Source organism: Hylobates moloch, unplaced genomic scaffold, assembly GCF_009828535.3.
Source record: "Hylobates moloch isolate HMO894 unplaced genomic scaffold, HMol_V3 SCAFFOLD_24, whole genome shotgun sequence".
NCBI lineage: Eukaryota > Metazoa > Chordata > Mammalia > Primates > Hylobatidae > Hylobates > Hylobates moloch.
Genome location: NW_026652299.1, coordinates 1,959,352 through 1,983,364, shown reverse-complemented (window position 1 = coordinate 1,983,364; position 24,013 = coordinate 1,959,352). Strand labels below are relative to the sequence as shown.

The window sequence follows — 24,013 nt, the reverse complement described above, 5'->3', positions numbered from 1 at the left end:
CTGCTGCATGGGCAGAAGCTGTTTTCAGAAATCCGCCAAGATCTTGGAGTCATTTGGGATCAGTTTGAAGATATGGTGTTTACTATCACACTGAAAGACTCATCTGGGTGCTTTTATGTTAAAAAAGTGTTATGTGGCTGGGCATGGCAGCTCACACCTATCATCCCAGCGCTTTGGGAGGCCGAGGCAGGAGGACTGCTTGAGCCCAGGAGTTCGGGACCAGCCTGGGCAACAGAGCAGGATCTCATCTCTATAAAAAATAATAAAAAATAGCCAGGGGTGGTGGTACGTGTCTGTAGTCCCAGCTACTCAAGAGGCTGAGGTGGGAGGATCACCTGAACCCAAGAGGTAGAGGCTTCGTGAGCCATGATGGTGCCACTGCACTCCAGCCTGGGTGACAGAGCGAGACCCTGTCTCAAAAACAAAAAAAAGTGGACATAGTTGTGAAGGTGGGAGCTTGCTTCCTAGTTCCTATTTCTTGGGAAAGTGGCCTCCAGGCTGCTCATATTAGTTTGAAGTGAGTGATCAGAGTGTGCCTGTGAGGGCTGTGCTCCCCCCGAGCCCTGGAGCTCCTGAGTGGCTTGGTGAATGGTGAACCCACCTGCTGTGGAGCTGGGGCTTTTCAAGCTGGAAACGGGGCACTCAGGTGCCCATGACATTTTTCGTGCTGAAGAGGAAATTTGATGTCTTTGCTGGTGTGGAAAGTCTTGGGTTTTCTTCCTCTTCCGCCCCCGTGCTTGTGTGTTCCCTTTAGAAAGGGAGGGAGGGCACTGTTGGTGTCTGTAGATTGGGGCTGAGTCTATTCTGTCTCCAGGTCTGTGTGCCCACTCCCCCCAGGTGGAGGGGATCGAGAACGTGGGGCTGGGGGCTTGTCAGGATAGAGACAGAGGACCTCAGGGTCGCCTGCCCTATGCATTGTGTGTCTGTGCTGTGACCATGCTCAAGCTACTTTGGTCTCCAGGCCTCAGTTTCCTCATCAATTAAATACAAGGGGGTTGGACTACATTATTAAAAGAGCTATTTCTTTTTTTTTTTGAGACAAAGTCCTGCTCTGTCGCTCAGGCTGGAGTGCAGTGGTATGATCTCGGCTCACTGCAACCTCTGCCTCCCGGGTTCAAGCGATTCTCCTGCCTCAGCCTCCCGAGTAGCTGGGATTACAGGTGTGCACCACCACGCCTGGCTAATTTTTGTATTTTTAGTAGAGATGGGGTTTCACCGTGTTGGCCGGGCTGGTCTCAAACTCCTGACCTCAAGTGATCCGCCCACCTCGGCCTCCCAAAGTGCTGGGATTACAGGTACAAGCCTCTGTGCCCGGCCAAAAGAGCTGTTTCTGTAACCTGCTGACCCTTTCCCCCAAGCTTGGTGTGCAAAGCATAAAAGCCGTTCCTGTCACAGGGACCTGGACCCTTGCCACATTCCACACCCTGTTCAGCAGGTGGCTGCCGGCGGGGTGCCCAGAGTGCCCCGGGGCTCTGCAGAGCTCAGGATGAGCCTCACTTATGAGGTGATTTCCAAGGTTTTTTCTGATTCAGCCCTGGATGCCGCATTTCCACCTTGAAGAGGGAGAGAAGGTTGAGGCTGCTGGTGCGGTAGGAGTTTGTGGCTTGAGGTTCTGCCCAGCTCTGTGACTCTTGGACATCTCATGAGTTGTGTTTTGGGACTGTGATGTCTGGAGAAGTGCTGCTTCCTGAATCTCTCTCACTGTCCTTGGTTGTAGTTAAATTGAGCTTTCACATGAAACAAACCTCGAGGCCTTTCATTTGATGCAGTAGAAGTTCCATCTCACCCTTGCCATTCAGTCAGAGGCAGCGAGGACCGTTTTTCCTAATTCTGCTTGTACTTAAACCAGTTTTACTCTCCCCAGACTTATTAGGAGCTGAAGGTAGCCATATCCCGCAAGACATGTGAGACTTGGAGTAGGGTCTGTGTTTTCCATGGTGACGGGACCTTCGCCTTGGTTAAAGGCGCATGCATTGATGGTTTAGGGCACATTTGTCCAACCTGTGGCCCACGGGCTGTGTGCAGCCCAGGACAGCTTTGAATGTGGCCTAACACAAATCCGTAAACTTGGCAGGGCGCAGTGGCTCACGCCTGTAAGCTCAGCACTTTTGGGAGGCTGAGATGGGCAGATCACCTGAGGTCAGGAGTTCGAGACCAGCCTGGCCAACATAGTGAAACCCCATCTCTACTAAAAATACAAAAATTAGCCAGGCGTGATGGTGGGCACCTGTAATCCCAGCTATTCGAGATGCTGAGGCAGGAGAATCGCTTGAACCTGGGAGGCGGAGGTTGCAGTGAGCTGAGATCGCACCACTGCCTTCCAGCCTGGGTAACAGAGCAAGACTCTATCTCAAGAAAAAAAAAAAAAAAATCTGTAAACTTTCTGAAAACATTATGAGATTTATACACAGACCTTTTTTCTTTTCCTTCCTTCCTTTCACTTTCTTTCTTTTCTTTCTCTCTCTGTCTTTTTTTTTTTTTTTTTTAGCTCATCAGCTATCACAGTGTTAGTGTATTTTATGTGTGGCTCAAGACAATTCTTCTTCCAATGTGGCCCAGGGAAGCCAAAACATTGGACACCCCTGGTTTAGGGCCTTGTGCAGCACTGAACCACAGATGGGACTTGGTGACAAATGACACAAGCAGAGGGACCCCCGAGCTCCCTGTCTTCTGCTGGGCCAGGGAATAAGCCTCCATTCTCCTAAGCCCCTGCCTGGTCAGGTGGGAGCTGGGCACCGGCGGTCAGCTGGCGTTTTCCCTCTTGAGTTTTAGAAACTCTTAGCACACCTCTTCTCCTGGCACATTTTACTGGCTGGAATCAGAGCTGCTTTGGGTGTGGGGTTGGTGGCCGGGGAGCCTCCTTGTTCAGTCGGCCTGAGGTCTGGAGGGTGGAAGGGGCATCTTAGGGTCCCCCGGGGTGCAGCAGAGCCTGGGCAGCACCCCCGGCTCCCAGTCCAGGGCTGTGTCCCGTAAAACTCCTTCCAGTCATTTCTTCTGCCTGCACCGTCTCCTGCTGAGTTTGACGTGCAGTGCGTGGGGTGAGCTTTTCACCTCCTGCCACGGGTGGAGCCCGAGGAATCGTGGAGGGAGCGTGGTATCCCCAAGGTGCTCAGTGAGCTGTGGGGACTGAGGGCGTGAGCTGTGGGGACTGGAGCCCTTCAGGGCCTGGGTGTGACTGAAGGCGTCAGTGTCGGGGGTTTCCCCTGGATACCTGCCATCGGCCTGGCTTGATTGTGGTTGTGGCTGGGGGGGTCTGCGGTGAGCTGTGCAGGTCGGGGGTGGATGGGCTGCCTCTTCCACTGCCTTCCCCAGACCCCTGCTGTCTCCAGAGCTTGGATGCTCCCCTCAGTGGCAGCCGGAGCCCAGGGCTTTGGGCCGACTCTTCATACCGCAGATGCCTCTGAGTACCGTGCGTTCGGGCTGTGTGCACCGTGTGTTCGGGCCGTGTGCACCGTGTGTTTGGGCTGTGTGCACCGTGTGTTCAGGCTGTGTGCACTGTGCCTGGCCTGTGCCCCCACCGAGTGCTGCTACTGGTATAAGCCGCGGAGGCCGAGGCAGTGTCTGGGTGGGGTTCACCTGTGGGGGCTGCCTCGTGTCCCCAGGTGCTGTGGTGACTCTAGGAGCAGGGCATTCCTCTGCCATGACGGGGCCCCTGTTCCACTCCAGGGCTGCCCGCCGTTTGCTGTGCACTCACTGCCCTGTTGGGCTCTCTCTGTGGCTGTGCTGCCCGCACAGAGCCTTGTGTGAGGGCCAAAGAGGAGCCTGTGTCCACTGCTGCCCCTGCCGCCGAGTGTGGTGCTTCTGCCTGCAGCCTGAGGCGGCCGCCTCTCTTCCTGGATCAGCAGCACGTCCTTCTTGCAGCTGCCGTCTCTCCCACCCTGCGCCCCCTACCCTGTGCCCCCTTCCTAGGCCCGCGTTTCTCTCTCCTGTTACTGATGCCGAGACAACAGCCTTGTTCTCCTCCGTGTCCCTCCCGGGCGTGCCCGTTTTCCACACGGCTCACAGCGTTATATGGGAGCTCGGGTTTTCTGCAGTGCTTGATGGAGCCTTAGAGGTCGGGGGGTCTGGGGCACCTGGCTCTCCCAGCATGTGTGTCGGGGGAGTCGCCGGCTTTGTGAAGGCCTGAGAAAGGCAAGGCAGGCCGGGCTGATGAGCAGGAGGGCGGGCAGCTGTCCCGTGGGAACGCAGCCTTTGTTCCCATCAAGACTGCTGGGCTAGGCCGGGCGCGGTGGCTCACGCCTGTAATCCCAGCACTTTGGGAGGCTGAGGCGGGCGGATCACGAGGTCTGGAGATCCAGACCATCCTGGCTAACACGGTGAAACCCCGTCTCTACTAAAAAAAAAAATACAAAAAATTAGCCGGGCGTGGCAGCGGGCGCCTGTAGTCCCAGCTACTTGGAGAGGCTGAGGCAGGAGAATGGCGTGAACCCGGGAGGTGGAGCTTGCGGTGAGCCGAGATCGCGCCACTGCACTCCAGCCTGGGCGACAGAGCGAGACTCCGACTCAAAAAAAAAAAAAAAAAAAAGACTGCTGGGCTCGAAGGCGTCTCCGCCTGGTAATGGGTGGGCTGGTGGGGAAGGGGGCCCCCTGCAGACCTGGCTGGTGGTCCTGGGGAGCCCCTCTGACTCTGGGAGGAAGGAACCGGCCCAGGCCAGGCTTGGGTCTGAGTTCCTGGGCAGGGACCGGGTCCTATGTGCGTCCGCGTGGGTGAGCTCCCCCTCACCTTCCAGGGTAAGCAGGAAGAGAACGACGTGGTGGAGAAGCTGAACCTCTTCTTGGATCTGCTGCAGTCCTATAAGGTGAGTCTTGGCTGCTCCTTGGCTGGGGGCAGAACTTTCAGGAATGATCTTAGGATCCTTCAAGGGTCTAACTCCTGGGGACGGAAGAGGAGCTGAGAAGCCAGGGCTGCAGGGGGAGACGGGGCCTTCCGTCTCGTGGGGGTGCTTCCCTCGGCGGGCTCCGCAGGGCCCTGGCGCGGGCATCGAGGGCAGCGGGCGAGTGCCTCCCCTGGCCCCGCAGGACCTGTGCGAGCGGCATGAGAAGGGCGTGCTGCACAAGCACCAGCGGGCCCTGCACAAGTACAGCCTGATGAAGAGGCAGATGATGAGCGCCGCCGTGCAGAACCGCGAGCCGGAGTCTGTGGAGCAGCTGGAGTCCCGCATCGTGGAGGTGGGTGGCGGGGCGGCCGAGCAGGCCCGTGGGAGCCTTTCCCCTCCCGGCCATGGTGGGACCCGGAGCCGTTCTGGTGGGCTCCCCTGGGTTGGCTCCTTCTGTCTGGAACAGAGCTGGGGGTGCAGTGGAGGCAGGGAGCTGGCCCGCGTGCCCAGAGGGATGCGGCTCCCTGCACGGTGCTCCTTCCCTGGCCCTGTCTTACCTCACCACCTTCCAAATGCCTGGTGAAGGCTGAAGGAGAAGGGGCCGCCCTGGCTCAGGGAGCACGCTGGTGTTCGGGCCTTGGTGCTCCCGTCGCCGGCTGGGCCGGGTGCGAAAGGCGGCTGTTTGCTCTGCAGCAGGAGAACGCGATTCAGACAATGGAGCTGCGGAACTACTTCTCCCTGTACTGCCTGCACCAGGAGACGCAGCTCATCCATGTCTACCTGCCCCTCACCTCCCACATCCTCCGCGCCTTCGTCAACTCTCAGATCCAAGGGCACAAGGAGGTGAGTCTGCCCTGCCCCGGCCGCTGTCTCGGCCACGGCCTTCCTTTGTCCCGCAGCCCTTCTTTTTTTTTTTTTTTTGAGACGGAGTCTCGCTCCGTCGCCCAGGCTGGAGTGCAGTGGCGCGATCTCGGCTCACTGCAAGCTCCGCCTCCCGGGTTCACGCCATTCTCCTGCCTCAGCCTCTCCGAGTAGCTGGGACTACAGGCGCCCGCCACCACGCCCGGCTAATTTTTTGTATTTTTAGTAGAGACGCGGTTTCACCGTGGTCTCGATCTCCTGACCTCGTGATCCGCCCGCCTCGGCCTCCCAAAGTGCTGGGATTACAAGCGTGAGCCACCGTGCCCGGCGTGTCCCGCAGCCCTTCAAGCCCGGTAGCGCGGTGGCCGGCCGCCCTAGAGAGGTTCTTTAGTGGAGTTGGGGTCCGCATGGGCCTTGGAACGGGGTGCTCGCCTGGATCTTCTAGTCTCCTGTGTAGCCAAAATCGGAATCGTGAGGGTGTCCCTGTGATTCCTGGGGGGCAGAGGGGGGGACCAGAGAGGGACAATTTGCCTTCTGGAGGGATTTGAGAAGTCCGGGATAAAGCGCGCAGAGCTCCCGCACCCTGAGGCTGAGAGAAGTGTTCCAGCGCGTCGGAGCGCCGCAGTGGCTGTTCTTCCAAAGAGCCCTGGCCGGCTTCCTCCAGGTGGCGGTTCCTTCAGCCTGTGGGAAGAAACCCTCCCACGGTCCTGGGACAGGCCTCCCCTCGTTTCTGGCGGCCAGCTCACTGCAGCACCGCTGCCATTACAGGCGTGAGCCCCTGTGCCCGGCTGAAATGAAGTTTATTAAGTAGCTGCAAGCAGCTTTGAAGCCGTGGTCTGTGGTGTGTGTGGAACGGCACCGAGTGGGGTGGTCACGAGATTCCACACTGTCCCCGGGAGGTGCTTGGTGCTGTGGGTGCCGTCCGGCAGTTTGGGAATGGCAGGCCGGAGGCGGCCGTGGTGGGGCTGGAGAGGCGGAGACAGCCGCTGTGTTAGGAGCGTCACTGTGAGATGGCCAGGCTCTCAGGGACCAGGGTGGGCTTGGACATGTGAGTGGCCGGGTGTGTCCTCAGTGAAGGAATGCGACCAACAGGCGCCCGGGGCGTGATGCCATAACCCCAGTCCTACCAGGTTTTTTACTGTGGTGATGAGGAATTTCCAGTCCTGTGATGCTGAGTGTGCTGTGGTCCAGTGACTCAGCCTCCCTGGCAGGCCCCCAGGGTGCGCCTTGCCCTTCTCTGGCCACCTGAGCCCCTGCATGGCAGGTCTTGGCCTGACTCCTGCCTCACTGCCACACTCCCTTCCTCACATCCACGGCATCCGTTCCCTGCCCTGGTTCCAAAAGTGCTTGGCTAGTGGGGCCACCGTTTGCCTTCCGGTTTGGGTATTATTGATTTGGTGGATGTGGTCTTTGTGTTTTTGGTTTGCTTTTTGGTTTTGAGATGGAGTCTTGCTCTGTCACCCAAGCCAGAGTGCAGTGGTGCAGTCACAGCTCACTGCAGCCCCAGCCTCCCGAGTAGCTGGGCCCACAGGCAGGCGCCACCACACCCGGCTAATATTTCTGATTTTCTGTGGAGACTGTGTCCCCGTGTTGCCCAGGCTGGCCTCGGTGTTTGACCTGCCAAGGCTTCCATGAGGCCAGTGCCCGCACGGCAGCTAGAGCATGTACTGGCAATGACGTGATAGTAACGTTTCTCACGATTCCACGGCAGGCAGATTTGTGGCCCTTCGGTCCTGGGTGCAGGGATCGAAGCGTGGGTGTCTGTGACCACAGGTCACGTTGCTGGTGCACTCCTGGTTTGGGCTTCCTCTGCGCAGGATGGGCAGCACTGGTTCTGCCAGAGGTTTGAGGAGCTGACGCACCCGAGGGCCCCTCCCTCCCTGTCACTGGAAGGGGAAGGAATTGGGATCAGAGCGTGAGGAGGAGCCCCGGCCCCGCCTGCTGATCGTGTTCTCTTCGGTTCCCTTTCAGATGAGCAAGGTGTGGAACGACCTGAGGCCCAAGCTCAGCTGCCTCTTTGCGGGACCACACAGCACCCTGACCCCACCGTGTTCCCCGCCGGAGGACGGCCTGTGTCCTCACTAGCGCCTGAGGCTGAGGTGGTGCTCCCTGCGGCCACACTAAAACCTCTTTCCAAACGGTGTGTCCCGGTGTAATTCCCTTTGGATGGCAGCTCCCCTCCCCGCCACGCCACGTGCTGCAGCTGGAGCAGAGGAGCTCATGCCTGCGGGTCGGGAGGGGCATCCATGGACCACAGGGGCAGCTGGGCCACACTGTCCTTCGCCCTGTGGCCTGCTAGCCTGTCGAGAGGGGTGGTGGGGTTCTCTGGAATGGTTTCCTCCTGACACCCAGAGCCGTGCGGGGAGGCAGGGATCTCTGGTCTCACAGAGATTGTGCCTGGGGGAGCGTGGAGGCAGGGCCTGCAGGTGCTGGAACAGTTGGGAGGGGCAGCGTCATGGTGCTCGGTCAGCCGAGGAGAGAGGGCAGGGCCGCCCTGCAGCCCAGGCATGGGACTGCCCACGGACAGCGAGGGGACAGGCAGTGGTGCCAAGGCCGGGAGGGAGGGCCTTCGGGCGTGGGGCGTGCACGGTGAACTTTCTAGGGAACTTGCCATAGCCAACACCTGGAGCCCTGGTCTGGGAGTGGCCTGTGGGGTCCAGTGGCCTCATGCCCTGTGCCCATAGGATGACCCCATGTGTGCCCGTGTCCACACCCTGACCCTGTGTGTGCCTGTGTCTCAGGCCTGGAAGACAAAGGCATGACGGAGAGCTGGGGCTCTGAGCGTGGGCGCTACAGCGGCTCTGTTCCTGTTCCCTGGATTCCCTTTATTTCTGGTGGCCAGTGTTGGGGTCTGCACCGTGTGGCACTGAGGCTGGATGGGCTGGCGGAGGACAGGTGGGGGCGTGGGGGGCGTGTTCCATTCCAGCTGAGGCTTTAGAGGAGGGATAGCCCCCTTTTAAGTGGATTTCCTTCTCTGAGGCGCCTAGAGCCCTCCTCCCAGCCTCCCGTCGCACACTTGCCGGCCCAGCCACCTGCTCACAGAGGGAACCAGTGGTCTTTCAGGCCCCTTCCCTTCTCTGGATGAAGAAGGCCATTCTCCTGAGCTCTGTGGGGCTGGAATGTCCGCCTCACAGGCCTGGGTCTGCTTCTGCCCTGAACCCCTTTTGTGGAAGGCACACGGGAGCCCAGCGGACCCCTGCACCTCTCCGGAGCCTGAGGCCCCTCCCTGGCCGGGGAGAGGTGCTGGAAGGGGCCTGCCAGGCTCCAGGGTTTCCGCTGTCCCTCCGTTCCGCAGATGCTCGCTGGCCTCCGGGGCGTTCCCTCCTCTCACGGAGGATGCTTCCCTTCCGCCTGTACCTACGGGCAGCTCACAGCACTGGGATGGAGAGGGGACTCCTGTGTGTGCCCCGCAGGCAGGTGATCCATCGTCCACTGCAAGCCAGCCAGAGGGAACGGCCGCGCCTTCGGGCCCAGCCCTGCCCTGTGGGTTCTGCCGGTGCCTTCCTGCTGTGAGGTGGGCTGCTTCCTTCTGGCCAGATGAGCTGAGGGCAGCGTTCCCTTTGGAGCCCGACAGGTGGGCTGTCCTGTGAGTCCCTAGCCCATCCGAGTCTTGGGCTGTGCTGCCTTCTGACCCCTCTCTGCAGAGACAGGTTCGCAGTTGCCATGAGTGGCATCATGACACCTGAGCCATGAAGCGTGACCCCATGTGGGCAGAAGACTGCAAGGCCTGTCCGTCCACCCCGCACCTTCCTGGGGCCTGTCCAGCTGCAGGACCATAGAGGCTGTGGGGCAGTCGTGGAGGGCATCAGGCGCTGGGGCCTCTGTGTCTCCAGAGTAGGCAAGGCACGCGCTCCTGACACAGCCCTCCAAGGAGAGAGCAAGACTTCAGAATGAGCTTTTCGGAAGGAGCTTTCCTAGCAGGGACTCCGGGGTCAGTGAGTGTAGGAGAGGCCACATGCCTGGCGGCGTCTCCCTGTGGTGGAAACTTCAAGAGCAGGGTCTCAGGGTCCTCGTGTCCAGAGGCTGAGGATGGAGGTGGAAGGGAGGAGGGCAGGGGTGAGGAGGGAGCAGGAGGGCAGGAGTGGGGGGAGCAGAAGGGCAGGGGTGAGGAGGAGAACAGGGATAAGGGAGGGCAGGGGTGAGGAGGAGAACGGGTAAGGGAGGGCAGGGCTGAGGGGGAGCAGAAGCAGGAGAATGGGTAAGGGAGGGCAGGGGTGAGGGGAGCAGGAGGGCAGGGTGAGGGGGGACAGGAGGGCAGGGGTGAGGGGGGACAGGAGGGCAGGGGTGAGGAGGGAGCAGGAGAACGGGTAAGGGAGGGCAGGGGTGAGGAGGAAGCAGGAGGGTAGGGGTGAGGAGAGCAAGGGGGCAGGGGTGAGGAGAGCAAGAGGGCAGGGGTGGGGGGGCAGGAGGGCGGGGGGACAGGAAGGCAGGGGTGGGTCAGGAGGGCAGGGTGAAGGGGGGGGCTGGAGGGCAGCGGTGAGGAGGGCAGCCTGTCTCCCATGTGTGGTGGCCGCTTCCTGTGTGCCCTGGCGTTGGCTCCGTGGAGGGGTGGGCACTGGCTTTGGAACACCTCCCTCCCCTCCCTCCTCTGCCACCCAGTGCCTTCTAAAGGGCAGCAGAAAGAGGCCACCTTCCTTCTCACAAATACTTCTTGGCCCTGGCCCTGTGCTGCCCGGGCAGGTCCCCAGGCTCAGGGGCTGAGAGGCTGCTTACTGCTGCAGGTGGAGGCCCCGTGCTGGAGGGAGAGTGGGGTTCCCCACATGCCTCTCCAGCCCTCCAGCTGCCCATGGCCCAAGCCCAAGCCTGTGCCGGTCATTGCGGCCTTGCCCAGCTGGCAGGGACAGCTGCATGTGATGCTGGTGGAGATGCCAGATGGCGCCTGCCCTGCGAGGAGGGCTGGCGGGGCTGTGGGCTGGCGGGGCCGTGGGAGGGGGGCTGTGGGCTGGCGGGGCCGTGGGAGGGGGGCTGTGGGCTGGCGGGGCCGTGGGAGGGGGGCTGTGGGCTGGCGGGGCCGTGGGAGGGGGGCTGTGGGCTGGCGGGGCCGTGGGAGGGGGCTGCTGATCATGGTGAAAGGGGACATTTTCACTGGGTCCTCCTGGTCCGTGTCCCGCGTACTCGGGGTCACTGTGCAGACAGCTGCCCTTTGTCTGCCGGAGACAGTGCAGGCAGGGGAGACAGGTTGAGGGCTCTGACGTGCGGCACAGGGACTCCGAGCCGAGGGATGTCAGGGCGGCTCTGTGCATCTGAGGCCTTTGCCCTTGCTTTGAGGGTCAGTTCACGTCCAAAGCACCTTAGGAGGCTGCAGGGATCAATACCCAATACACCCAACAAACTGGAATTGTTTACACATGACCTACATTTTGGACAGTTTATCAATAAACATGTGTGAACAACTGTTATTAAACATGTGTATGAAAGTTGGGCAGGGGAGGGGACTAGCTTATGAGGCGTTCAACCTGGGTTTTAGCCCAGCGCCCTTGGCCGAGCCTCAGCTTCCCACACTGTGCAGGGGGGTTTTAAGAGGACACATCCCCAGCTTGCGGCACTGAGCATGTGTGCCCCTGCCCTCGGCCAGCTGCCCACCTCGGGGACAGAGTCTCCATTCTCGCCCACCTGTGTGCAGCAGCGCGGGCCGAAGCCCAGCACATCTGGCAGCTTCCTGTGGATGGGACCTGGCAGGCTGTGCTGGTGTCCAGAGAAGGATGTTTGCAAGGTTAGAGACTGGCCAGGCAAGGTGGCTCACGCCTGTAATCCCAGCACTTTGGGAGGCTGAGGCAGGTGGATCACCCGAGGTCAGGAGTTCAAGACCAGCCTGGTCAACATGGTGAAACCCCATCTCCACTAAACAGACAAATATTAGTTGGGTGTGGCAATGTGCGCCTGTAATCCCACCTCTTCGGGAGGCTGAGATGGGAGGATCGCTTGAACCTGGGAGGTGGAGGTTGACGTGAGCCAAGATTGTGCCACTGCACTCCAGCCTGGGCAACAAAGTGAGACTCCATCTCCAAAAACAAAAACAAGAACAAAACAAAAAACCCACCGCTAGAGACCTTTATTTTCCTTTCCATCCAGTTAATTGCAGACGAAACCCAGCTCTGCGCCACTCAGTGCCCCCAGGTGAAGACGGTTTGCGGCTGTTCAGCAGCCATGTCTCCTGCCCTGGGGCTGCCCTGGGCTCCTGCTAGACCGTGTCCACCTCGCGGAGCGTGTAGTCCAGGATGGTGTCCTGACCCTGGAACTTGAAGTACCCGTGGAATTTCTTCTTCTGAAGCAGGAGTGGAAACCAATAGCTGTCGTCGGGCCACATGTCCTTGAAGGGGATCTGGTCCAGCTGGAACCAGCATGGGTGCATTTCTGTACCGAGGGGAGAAGAGGAGGCACTGAGGTGCAACCCAAACTTCATGCTTAAAAACATGTTTTTTTTTGGCCGGGCGCGGTGGCTCACGCCTGTAATCCCAGCACTTTGGGAGGCCAAGGCAGGCGGATCACGAGGTCAGGAGATCGAGACCATCTTGGTTAACACAGTGAAACCCCATCTCTACTAAAAATACAAAAAAATTAGCCGGGCGTAGCCGGGTGTGGTGGCTCACGCCTGTAATCCTAGCACTTTGGGAGGCTGAGGTGGGCGGATCACGAGGTCAGGAGATCGAGACCATCCTGGCTAACACGGTGAAACCCTATCTCTACTAAAAATACAAAAAATCAGCCAAGCATGGTGGCAGGTGCCTGTAGGCCCAGCTACTTGGGAGGCGGAGGCAGGGGAATGGCGTGAAGCCGGGAGGCAGAGCTTGCAGTGAGCCGAGATCATGCCACTGCACTCCAGCCTGGGCGACAGTGAGACTCTGTCTCAAAAACAACAACAACAACAACAAAAAAAAAAACCAATCATGTTTTTTTGTAGAGATGGGGTCTCACTATGTTGCCCAGACTGGTCTTGAACTCCTGGGCTCAAGAGATCCTCCTACCTCAGCCTCCCACAGTCCACTGGGATTACAGGTGTGAGCCACTGCGTCTGGCCAGCCCAAACTTACACTGACTCTCTGAAGAGTTCACCGAGTGATCGTGAGGAACCTGATTGTTTATATTTCATCCTCATGACCGTGTTTCTCATTGTAGGGTGGGTGCAGAGCAGGGGCGGGTACGCTGCTGTAGCCTCGGTGCAGAAACCACACACGGCTCATGGGGCCCACGCTGGCACTGTGGGGTGGAGGGGGACGCAGGCTGCCGGGTGCCTGGCACTCAGAGATGGTTTGGGCGGATGGCCTTTCTCCCAGCCAGGAGATGGGACCTGCATAGTGGGGATGGGGAGCAGGCCCCATGAGACTCACCGTCGCTCTCCACGGGGGTCCCCTGGACGCTGTCTGTGCAGAAGACATGCACGTCCATGAGCTCAGGCTCGCCCACGAACTCAAACACGATCTGGCCCACCTTGTGCAGGGCGTCCACCGTCAGACCGCTCTCCTCCTGCAGCTCCCTGCAGGCAGAGGTGGACAGGGGAGGGAGGCCGTCAGGGCATGGCGCCATGCCCACACGATGGCAGGGAGGAGGAGCTGGGCATCTACACACAGCCCAGGGAGCCACCAGGGTGGATGGGAGCCCCAGCAGGATGTCATCCAGAATGCATTAGCTGGTCCCGACCTGCCTGAGCTTCAGGGTCAACCTGAACTTTGAAGACACTGATTTTAGTTGAGAGGCTCTGGGGAGGGGCCCGGAGATGGTGTGGAGCCGCTGGTGGGAGGAACGCAGCTCTAGTTCAGTGCCCTCTGTGTGCCAGTGACAGCCCAGGCCCGGGGGAGTCCAGCCACTTGTCCACCGTCTCGAGACCTGAACGTGGCAGGGTTGGGACTGACCCCACTTCCTTCATTCCCGGTTACTTGCTTTTCCGCGGCTGAGCATCAGAGCCCACGCAGCGGTGGTTATGACCACCAGGGCCCTGGGACGCTTGCTCCGGGAACCTGGGCCCTACACTCTGGGCCTGTCTGCCCAAAGAAATGTCTTTCCAGCCTGGTGCCTCTTCTCTGAGAACACAGGATGAAACCACAGGCTTCTATGATCTCTTTCCTGAAGGAGGAGCTCTGGTTTTAACTCTGGTCCCCAGGCTGATCACACGGGACACGTGGCCTGGGCCTCTTTCTGCGCCTTCTCGGGACCTGCCCCCCACGGCTGTGCCTGGAGGAGGTGTAAGGGGCCGACCTCACCACGGGGTGCCCAAGTGCTGCTGCGCCTGGGAACAAGCCCTTCCCTGCTTCGGGGCACACAGAGCCAGAAGGCTCCTCCGAAGTAGTCTAATGCTGTTGCTAATTTAAAAATTACTTATTTGTTGTAGACAACCAGGAAACAAAACACCATAAAGTCATCATCCAGGAATGCTACCATTTCAGTGTTTTTCCTTTGGCTCTTTCTCCTCTGTACATCCCTTAAGAAATGCAAACATTAGCCCTTAATAGCTTAAAGTTCAAAAATAAAAATGCAAACAGGTTGGGTGCAGGGTGGCTCACGCCTGTAATCCCAGTATTTTCAGAGGCCAAGGTAGGAGGATCGATCGCCTGAGCTCAGGAGTTTGAGACCAGTTTGGGCAACACGGCAAAACCCTGTTTCTACAAAAGACAAAAATTAGCTGGGCATGGTGGCACTCGCCTGTAGTCCCAGCTACTCAGGAGACTGAGGTGGGAGGAATGCTTGAGCCCAGGAGTTGGAGGCTGCAGTGAGCTGTGATTACTCCACTGCACTCCAGCCTGGGCAACCGAGCTAGACCCTGTCTAAAAAAAAAAAAAAACAAACGTTATACACGCTTTATACCTTGCGCTTTCCAAGCAAGAAAGGAGGAGTGCGTGACATTCCACACCTCAAGGAACCCAGCCGGCTTCTCAACTCCTGTTTGGTACGGAAGAATAAAATGTTCCACCTTCCGGTTATGGTGGAAACCCGCGTTGGGCACAGCGGTGCTGCTGACCTCCCGTTCTGAGCGTTTGCTTGCTGTGCTGTCAGGTTCTTGCTCAGTCCCTCAGCAGACATTTCCCGGAGACCCACTCCATGCTGGGACCCTGGGGATGCATGGGCCACAGCCGCCGGGCACCTCAGTCTGCTCCTCCTACCATTCCCTGCTAATTTTTCTGTTTTTTTTTTTTTTTTTTTTTTTTTTTTTTAGAGACAGGGTCTTGCTATGTTGCCCAGGCTGGTCCTGAACTCCTGGGCTCAAGCGATCCTTCTGCTTTGGCCTCCCAAAGTGCTGGGATTTCAGGTGTGAGCCACCATGCCTGGCCTAAATGGTGTGATTTAAGCATTGCCTCCTCAGCTTAAACTGCAGGGACTGGAGAGGAAACGGACCTGGAATCAGCATTTATTCATGGAGATGGCTAATTAAAGTTGGACTTGAGCTAAAAAATGAATGTGTGCTTCTACTTGTGGGGTACAAATGGCTCCCCAATTAGATGCAACAGAAGGGCTCAGTGGGGCCTCACCCGCCTCTTGGCGGCGGGCTGTTGCTTGTCTTAAAAAAAAAGCGTCACCTCCCAATGGAATGTTGTGACTGATTTTGGTTAATCTTCCCCAGCACACGGCAGCGTAGGAAGCATCAAGAATCCGCTGGGAGACAGAGCTGAAGCTCCATTTCCCAGGCAGGGAGCATCAGGCAGGTGAAGATGACGCTGCTTCAGTTCTGCCCAAGTGTCTGCTGTATCCATGGCACTCGGTTCCCTAGGCGGAACATGGGGAACAGGATGAGAAACACATGAAACAAAAACACAGGGTGGTGCGGCGCCTCCGTGGCGTGGGGAGGTGGGAGTCAGAGGTTCCGGCGGGCCTGCTTCCCATCGCTGCTCCTGTGTCCCTGGCCTCGCTAGTCTTTGGGATCAGGGATGGTCCGCTCACACCGTGCACCTGAAGCCGGAATCTGCATAGCCCACGATTCAGTACTCCCCATGTGCCTGTCCCCTGCCCCACAGAGGAGGGTCTGAGTCCAGCCCTCTGGACTGGGGCTAGGCGCTCAGGCCTGCCCCCTGCAGGCGAGCGGGGCGCCTAAACCGGCTGTTGGCCTGGGAGTTAGGGCCCGTCCTGGGGTCCTCCTGATAGAATAGCACTGGGTATTTCGTGAATAAAGCAGGGACCAGCCTCCCCGGACCCGGGCTGCAAAGGCTCCTCCCTGCCGCCTCCTCCTGAGCAGCAAAGGCCTGGGGTCGCCCCAGGAGCAAATCCATTCAGACTCGCAGGTACTGAAGCCCAGGGCCGTGCTGGTGGCCTGTGGCTGATGGTACGTCATCCCCTGAGGGTGACGCTGTTTTCTGCTGGGTTCCCCAGGCCCGGGACCCCCTAAGCACCAGCCTGTCTGGCTCCAGTGTCCCCCATTCCTCATGCTTGCAGATGCTCCCCAACGAGGGATTTTTTTTTTTTTCTTTAAGACAGGGTCTCGGCTGCGCACGGTGGCTCACGCCTGTAATCACAGCACTTTGGGAAGCGGAGGCAGGTGGATCCCGTGAGGTCAGGTGTTCAAGACCAGCCTGGCCAACATGGTGAAACCCCCATCTCCACTAAAAATACACAGAAAAATCAGCCGGGCATGGTGGCGGGCGCCTGTAATCCCAGCTACTTGGGAGGCGGAGGCAGGAGAATCGCTTGAACCTGGGAGGCGGAGGTTGCAGTGAGCTGAGATGGCGCATTGTACTCCAGCCTGGGCAACAAGAGTGAGACTCCGTCTCTTTGGCCGGGCGCGGTGGCTCACGCCTGTAATCCCAGCACTTTGGGAGGCTGAGGCAGGCAGATCACGAGGTCAGGAGACCGAGACCATCCTGGCTAACGTGGTGAAACCCTGTCTCTACTAAAAATATTTTTAAAAAATTAGCTGGGCATGGTGGCAGGCGCCTGTAGTCACAGGTGCGGGAGGCTGAGGCAGGAAAATGGCGTGAACCTGAGAGGCGGAGCTTGCAGTGAGCAGATTGCGCCACTGCACTCCAGCCTGGGCGACAGAGCGACGGGTCCCAAAAAAAAAAAACACCAAAAAAAAGATAGGGTTTCACTCTGTCGCCCAGGCTGGAGTGCCATGGTGCCATCACAACTCACTATAGCCTCGACCTCTTGGGCTCAAGCGATCCTCCCACCTCAGTCTCCCGAGTAGCTGGGACCACAGGTATGCACCACCACACCTGGCTGAGTTTTAAAATTTTTAGTAGAGAAGACATCTTGCTATGTCGCCTAGACTGGTCTTGAATTCCTGAGCTTAAGTGATTTTCCTGCCTTGGCCTCCCGAGGTGCTGGGCTCACAGGCGTGAGCCACTGCGCCTGGCCCGAGAATATCTTAAGCCTGGGATAGGAAGATTTCTTTAAAAGCATGTACAAAATGCTAACTATAAAATAAAAATTACATATCAGATTATATTAAAATAATAAACTTGTTTATCAAAATATCACTAAGAGTAGGAGCCACTGAGTAGAAAATATTTGCAATATATATAATATCTGACAACTCACATCTAAAATGTATAAAGAATTACAAATAAATCAGAAATTGTGACCAGCCTGGGTAACAGTGAGACTCCATCTCTTTAAAAAAAAAAAAAAATCAAGAAAAGCTAACCAAATTCAACACGGGCAAAAGGCTTGAGCAGATACTTCACAAAGGGGGACATCCACGCGGCCCACAGACTCGCAAAGGGGGACATCCATGCAGCCCGCAAACACTGTGAAGATGCTCCCCTTCTGCAGTCCTGAGGGCACACAGAACCTCCCCTACCAACATGGCTAAGATGAAAAAAGAGAAAGTACCAAGTGTGGTTGAGCATTTGGAGGAAGCAGAAGTCACGCCCCTAGCGGGAGTGTGAATTAGCGAAACATCTGTGGAAAGTGGCTTGGCAATCTCTGCTGAAGCTGAACATCTACAGTTTTCCTCCAAGGTGACTGTCCGCAGGGAAAGGTGCACACGGGCACCGAAAGACACGTCAGGACCGTTCCTGGCAGTCGCTTGCAATAGCTCCCAAAGGAAAGCCCCAAATGCACACCTGCAGCAGAGCGGGTGAGCTGCAGCATCGGCCTCTGCAGGGCATTACCCAGCAGCCAGAGGAGTCACTGCTGTGGCACATGTGATGCTGAAAAGAAGCCAGACAAGGGCACAGCCTCTAGGATCCTGAACTGTATTTGGGAACAGGCCGAAGTCATCAGCTGTGCTGGAGGTCAGGGTGGAGGGCAGGGTCCCACGGTCCACTTCTATTTCTTGATCTACATGTTGGTTAAACAGGTGGACCTGCCAGGCGCGGTGGCTCACACCTGTCATTCCAGCACTTTGGGAGGCAGAGGTGCTGGATCACTTGAGGTCAGTTCGAGACCAGCATGGACAACATGTGAAACTGTCTCTACCAAAAATACAAAAATTAGCCAGGCGTGGTGGCATGCACCTGTACTCCCAGCTACTTGGGAGGCCCAGGCAGGAGAATCGCTTGAACCGGGAGGTGGAGGTTGCAGTGAGCAGAGATCGTGCCACTGCACTCCAGCCTGGACTACAGAGAAAGACTCCTCTCGAAAAAAGAAACAGGTGGCCGGGTGCAGTGGTTCACACCTCTAATCCCAGCACTTTGGGAGGCCAAGGCGGGTGGATCACGAAGTCAGAAGATCGAGACCATCGTGGCCAACATGGTAAAACTCCGTCTCTACTAAAAATAGAAAAATTAGCCGGGCGTGGTGGCGGGTGCCTGTAGTCCCAGCTTCTCAGGAGGGTGAGGCAGGAGAATTGCTTGAACCCGGGAGGCAGAGGTTGTAGTGAGCCAAGATCATGCCACTGCACTCCAGCCTGGGTAACAGAGTGAGACTCCATCTCAAAAAAAAAACAAAACAAACAGGTGGACCCACTTCTTAAAAACCCACTGTGCAATTTTCTATATGTGCATGACACTTCAATAAAAGTGCAAGTTACACTGGGCGCAGTGACTCACACCTGTAATCCCAGTGCTTTGGGAGGCTGAGGTGGGAGGATCGCTTGAGGCCAGGAATTTGACACCAGCCTGGGCAACATGGCAAAACCCTGTCTCTACTAAAAATAATTAGCCAGTTGTGGTAGTGTGCGCTGGTAGTCCCAGCTACTCGGGAGGATGGCTTGAGCTCAGGAGGTCGAGGCAGCAGTGAGCTATGACCGTGTCACCGCACTCTAGCCTGGGCAGTCCCGATCTTATAGAATGATTCTGGTGAAAGACTGACAGGAAGTGAATCATTAAATATGATTAGAAAGGGTGAGAGTGCCGTGAAGGAAAGATACAGGATGAGATGTGTTAAGAATGACGCGTGGGGAAGGCACTTTCTTAGCTGTGAAAGCTGCCAGGGGTGGGGTGGGGGGTCAACCAGATGAAGAGGAAGGTGGGCAACAGGGTGGGGTGTCCCAGGGGCACAGAGTCAGGAGGGAGGGGGCAAGGCAAGCCCATGGGGGGCTCAGTGGCTGACACAGGAGGGCGGCTTTCAGTGCACTGGGAGGTGTTAAGGGTTTAATGTGTGTGTGTGTGTCTGTGTGTTGGGGGTTGGGGGAGACCCAGATGCAGTCTGGGAAGGGCCACCTGGCAGCTGTGTGGAGCGGGAACTGCAGAGGGGAGGGTGGAGGCGGCCAGCCCAGCTTCGGGGCTGCTGCACCTGTCCAGGTGAGGGGGATGGATCCAGGTTACACCCAAGGATGGAAGTCACAGGCTTCCGGCTCTGTGCCTCAGTTCACCCCCTCAAACCCTGGTCTGACAGCAAGCCACCGCTGTATTCAGCATTGAGGGTCTGGAGTGATGGTCCCTCTGTTTGTGTAATATTTACAGAGGGTAGGAGGAAGGTTCCTTCGACTGTGACAAAGTTCAGAAGAAAATAAAGCAGGGCTGCCGAGGGGGCCTGTGCTTTGCTTGTCACCGGCAGGACAAGAAGCGGAAATCCAGCCACCTGGAGTTCCTCCGTCCAGCCTCCTTGCCCCGCTGCCTGCTCCCCTCACACCCCCCACTTCTCTGCACAGCTGGCGCTCCTCCAGCCCTCTGTGCTTCTGCAAATGTTTCCTTCCTCCCTCCTGCCACGCCCTCCCAGCCAACGTCAGGCCCTCGGAGCGTTTTCCTGGTGCCCAGTTATTCTCCCTTCCTTTCTCCCGGAGGCCCCTGGCCACCAGGTGTGGACCAGACCTCCTTCTGCAGGTCTCCTGAACCCGGCAGCCAGACGACACGAGAGCTCCACAGAGGCAGGGACTGACCTGTTCCTCCTCATGTCCCCAGGCCCCAACACAGAGCAGCGCTACAGAAATCCCTGAGCTGATGCGCGGTCTTAGCAGATCAAAGACAGAGGGCTGGGCAGAAGAACCCCCGGGGCCACCTTTCCTGTTTCCTGTGCTGTTGTTGCTCTGCATACACTCCTGGCAGGGACACGCTGGATGCCCGGCTCACACCCAGTGGTCCTCCTCCCCAGCTGCAGCCCCCAGCACAGAGCCTGTCACACTGGCATCTGCCACAGTGACTGATCAAATGTGTCCACGTGGCTGCGGCCCGGGGTCCCAAGCCTTGGAGGGGAAGCACACACAGGGCTCTCCAAACTGAGGGTTGGGACCCACGTACCCCGCGAAATCGGCTTAGTGGATTGCAATTGAAAAAAAAAGGGTCAAGCCAGTGGCTCACGCGTGCAATCTCAGCACTCTGGGAGGCCCAGGACGGAGGATCGCTTGAGCCCAGGAATTAAGGAGACACCATTTCTACAAAGAATTAAAAAACGAACTGAGCATGGTGGCATGTGCCTGTGGTCCCAGCTGTTCGTGAGGCTGAGGCAGGAGGATCGTTTGAGCCCAAGAGTTTGAGGCTGCCGTGAGCCAGGAGTGTGCCATGGGTGAGATCCCATCTCTGGAGGAAAAAAGAGAAATGAATGGGAAAAGTAGAGTGCCCTTTCACGTAATAAGGGCGGCTACTGCAACTCATTTTAGCTGTACCTGCACACCTGAGTGTGTATACTCTATCAGAGTATAAAACGTATTTCTTACTGCAGGTTGTGATGAAAACATTGGAAAGCCACTAGGCTGCAGCGTCTTGGCTCTCCTCCGTGCCAGGACCCTCTTTACTCTGCAGTTCTCCTCTCCAGGGAAGCTGGCCTACCTTTCTCAGAACAAAAACCTGAACGGGGGCTAATGTCTGTGCAGCGATGTTTACACAGAGGATCTCATCTACCCTGCGAGGGGTGAGGGGCGTCTGGAGGGCTGGGTGATCTTGGGTAAACGGCTCAACCTCTGGGCTTCAGTTCCTTCCTAGGTGAAGCTGGCTGTGTTGAGGATGCAGTGAGACCTTGTGTACAGTGGGTGTGAGATAAAAGCGATCATCAGCTCCACTGAACAGAGGAACCAAGTGACTGACAAGCCCTTCAGTGACAGTGAGGGTGCCGGAGGGTTCAATTCCAGCCGCTGCACAGAGGCTTCCAGATACGCCCTGCAGGCCCCAGCACCACCGCGCCACAACAGCTAACACGCACTCAGCACGCACCACACACCACGCACCACCGCGCCACAACAGCTAACACGCACGCACCACGTACCACACACCACGCACCACCGCGCCACAACAGCTAACACGCACGCACCACACACCACATACCACGCACTGTTCTAAGTCCTTCGTGTTCATTTCCTCATTTAATCTTCACAAGAGTCCTAAGGGCTGCGGACTGTTCTTCATTCTGAGATGAAGACACTGAGGCTCACAGGTTAATCCCCTGCTCCAGGTCACTTAGCTCTAAGTGGTGAAACCAAGGGTGTGGCCCGACAGCCCGTATCCCTGTGCCCTGGGAAAGGCAGTTCCACAGCCAGACCTGCCCCGTCCTTACCTCCTGGCCCCATCCTCGATAGTCTCTCCTTCTTGCACTTTGCCTCCGAAGCCATTCCACCGGCCGGCCCCGAAGCCTCGCTTTTTCATGCCCAGAAGAACTCGCTGAGGCTGCAGGACCAGCACCAGGGTATAGAGCCTGGAGGCGCCCATGGTCCCTGGGTTCTGAAAGGAAGGTGAGAGGGCAGAGTCAGCCATGATGTTCGTGGAAGAAGCACGTGCCAGGGGCCAGAAGGAAGGGGATGTGCTCGGGGAGGCAGTGGGGGGTGGGGGGTATGCTGTAATTCCCCAGCCCTGCCACGCGTGGCTTCCCTTGTGGCAGGTGGAAACCTGCCATTGAACCAATGATTTTCTGAGGTAGAAACAGAACCCAGTGGTCAGCAGGGCTGATCAAGTAGGACAGAGGCCGGCGCTACCTTCCTTCTCCACAACTCAGTACTCAGGTGCAGAGGACAACATCACCTTTCCAGAGCGCGCTCTTGCTCCTGCGTCTACCGCTAGGAACCCCCTGCCCATAGGCACACAGTGGGCAACAACAGTCCCCGTGCCTGATTGGCACCAAAATAACCACGCAGTTTATCCTGTGGTCCTCAGGTCAGGCTTCAACTCTGGCCTTTGGATTAACAGGAGCTTCTTTCAGTCTAGTGGGACCTGGCCTCTCTGCAGCAGGCTTCCAGATTCCCAGGAAATGTGTGGCTGTAGACACAGGTCCACCCAGCCAGGCCTGGCTAGTCCTCCCTCCTGTGATAGGAGTTTATACCCCACTCACTCTGCTCCTACCGTAGGACCTGGCACCCAGGGGGGCACTGGAAGTCACAAGGGCCCTTCCTGCTCCCTTAGGTGTGCAGGTCCAGGTGCAGAGGACTCTGAGGGCGATGCCTCTGCCAGGTCCCTGCTGGAAAAAGGACCCTGGAGAAATGCTGGAGGGCCAGGACCAACTTTCCTTTATTTATTTTGAGACAAGATCCTGCTCTGTTGCCCAGGCTGGAGGAGAGTGGCGTGATCACGGTTCAGTGTGACCTCAGCCTCCTTGGCTGAAGCCATCCTCCTGCCTCAGCATCCCACATAGCTGGGACCACAGGCGTGAGCCACCACACCCAGCTAATTTCTGTATTTTTAGTAGAGGTGGGGTTTTGTCATGTTGCCCAGGCTGGTCATGAACTCCTGAGCTCAAGCAATCCACCCCACCTCAGCCTCCCAAAGTGCTGAGATTACAGGCATGAGCCACTGCGTCCAGCCAGGACCAACTTTCCTGAGGTCCACACCTGGCCAAGACACAGGGTTCAGGACCAGTGATCCTTCTTGGAAGTTGTGGTGTCTGAGAAAAGAGACCAGATGATAAGGAAGGGGGCAGGGAAGTGCTGGGGAGAGGAGGGCGTGGTATCTGGCTAGGGCTCCACCCCCAGGCCTGCGCCCAGGGACCTAGCAGAGGACAGGCATTTCTGTTTTCCTGCCCAAATGTTGCATTTCCCAAGCCCGCCACGTCCCCGTCCTGTGCCTACAAAAAAACCCCAGATCCTAGTGGGCAGAGACACAAGCCGCTGGACGTCAAGAAGACGTGGAAAGCACACCAACAGGCACCAGCAGGTCATCAACTGGCGGAACCATGAGTTTGGCAGGGGCGATCAGAGGAGAGCCCAGGCTGCTCAACAGCCCGACTCCAGGGGAAAAATCACCTTCCCACTCCAACTCCCTTCTAGCTCCCCCATCTGCTGAGGGCTAATTCCACTCATAAAACCTTGCACTCACTCTCCAAGCCGCCGTGTGATCTGATTGCTCCGGTATATCAAGGCAAGAAACCCGGGGATACAGAAAGCCCTCTGTCCTTGCGATAAGGCAGAGAGTCTAACAGCTGACTAACACAGGCCACCTACAAGGCTAAACTGAAAGAGCACCCTCTAACACATGCCTACTGGGGCTTCAGGAGCTGCAAACATTAACCCCTAGACACTGCCGTGGGGTGGGAGCCCCTCAGCCTGCCTGTCTGTATGCTCCCCTACAGGCTTGAGCAGCGGGGCACTGAAAAAGTGACCCACATCCCTATCGCACGCCCTTCGAGGAGGACAAAGGAACCTTTCCCATTTCACTGAGACTGGGTCCTGGTGGCGGAGGCAGGTCAGACAGGGTAAGTGGGTTTGTGGCTGAGTTTCACACGAGGCCCGTGTACTTTGTCCCGACACTGATCTGTTCCTGCCAGAAGCCATGGTTTCCACAGTAAATTTTTGTGATTTACTCTTGGTCTCCCCCAAGCCTCCGCTCCGCTCTCCCGATCTCCCCCAAGCCCCCGGCCCCGCTCTCCTTGTCTCTCTCCCAAACCCCCGGCCCCGCTCTCCTCGTCTCCCTCGAGCCCCCGGCCTCGCTCTTCTGGTCTCCCCCGAGCTCCCGGCTCCGCTCTCCCCCAAGCCCATGGCTCGGCTCCCCTGGTCTCCTGCAGCCCGCTGGCCCGGCTCCCCACCTTGGTCCCCACGACTCCTGGGATCCCCGGGCACGCTTTTCGTACCTGCACCGCCACTTCCGGGGGCGGGGCCTCTGACCGGAAGC

The 24,013-nt window shown here is 57.8% G+C and overlaps 2 protein-coding genes across 4 annotated transcripts in view; one reads left to right on the top strand and one right to left on the bottom strand.

Annotated features, from left to right (window-relative positions):
• The window catches only part of SNX8 (sorting nexin 8), a 55,993-nt gene extending 48,177 nt beyond the window's left edge, over positions 1 to 7,816 (top strand). For both annotated transcript variants that reach the window (XM_032145975.2, XM_058434419.1), the window contains exons 8-11: positions 4,731 to 4,799; positions 5,020 to 5,169; positions 5,511 to 5,660; positions 7,650 to 7,816. In XM_032145975.2, coding sequence (XP_032001866.1) covers positions 4,731 to 4,799; positions 5,020 to 5,169; positions 5,511 to 5,660; positions 7,650 to 7,763 — 483 coding nt within the window. In that variant the 3' untranslated portion in view covers positions 7,764 to 7,816. The remainder of the gene's footprint in view (positions 1 to 4,730; positions 4,800 to 5,019; positions 5,170 to 5,510; positions 5,661 to 7,649) is intronic.
• Positions 7,817 to 11,715: 3,899 nt separating this feature from the next.
• NUDT1 (nudix hydrolase 1) lies at positions 11,716 to 24,003 on the bottom strand. Of its 2 annotated transcripts, none has more exons than XM_032145974.2 (4): positions 23,973 to 24,003; positions 21,474 to 21,637; positions 13,007 to 13,152; positions 11,716 to 12,032 (listed from the first exon to the last, which is right to left on the bottom strand). In XM_032145974.2, the coding sequence occupies exons 2-4, from the start codon at positions 21,623 to 21,625 to the stop codon at positions 11,860 to 11,862; spliced, it is 471 nt and encodes a 156-aa protein (XP_032001865.1). In that variant the 5' UTR covers positions 21,626 to 21,637; positions 23,973 to 24,003; the 3' UTR covers positions 11,716 to 11,859. The 2 variants fall into 2 exon arrangements, with proteins under 2 accessions (XP_032001865.1, XP_032001864.1); XM_032145973.2 differs by having other exon boundaries at positions 23,928 to 23,992.
• Between the last annotated feature and the right edge of the window lie 10 nt (positions 24,004 to 24,013).

What these genes read in the sequence shown, in the direction of transcription:
- NUDT1 (XM_032145974.2), bottom strand. Translation starts at nt 21,625, where the DNA reads ATGGGCGCCTCCAGGCTCTATACCCTGGTGCTGGTCCTGCAGCCTCAG. An exon ending in ATCGAGGATGGGGCCAGGAG is followed by an intron (nt 13,153 to 21,473) that starts GTAAGGACGGGG and finishes CTCTGCCTGCAG; the next exon opens with GGAGCTGCAGGAGGAGAGCG. An exon ending in GACCCCCGTGGAGAGCGACG is followed by an intron (nt 12,033 to 13,006) that starts GTGAGTCTCATG and finishes CCCTCGGTACAG; the next exon opens with AAATGCACCCATGCTGGTTC.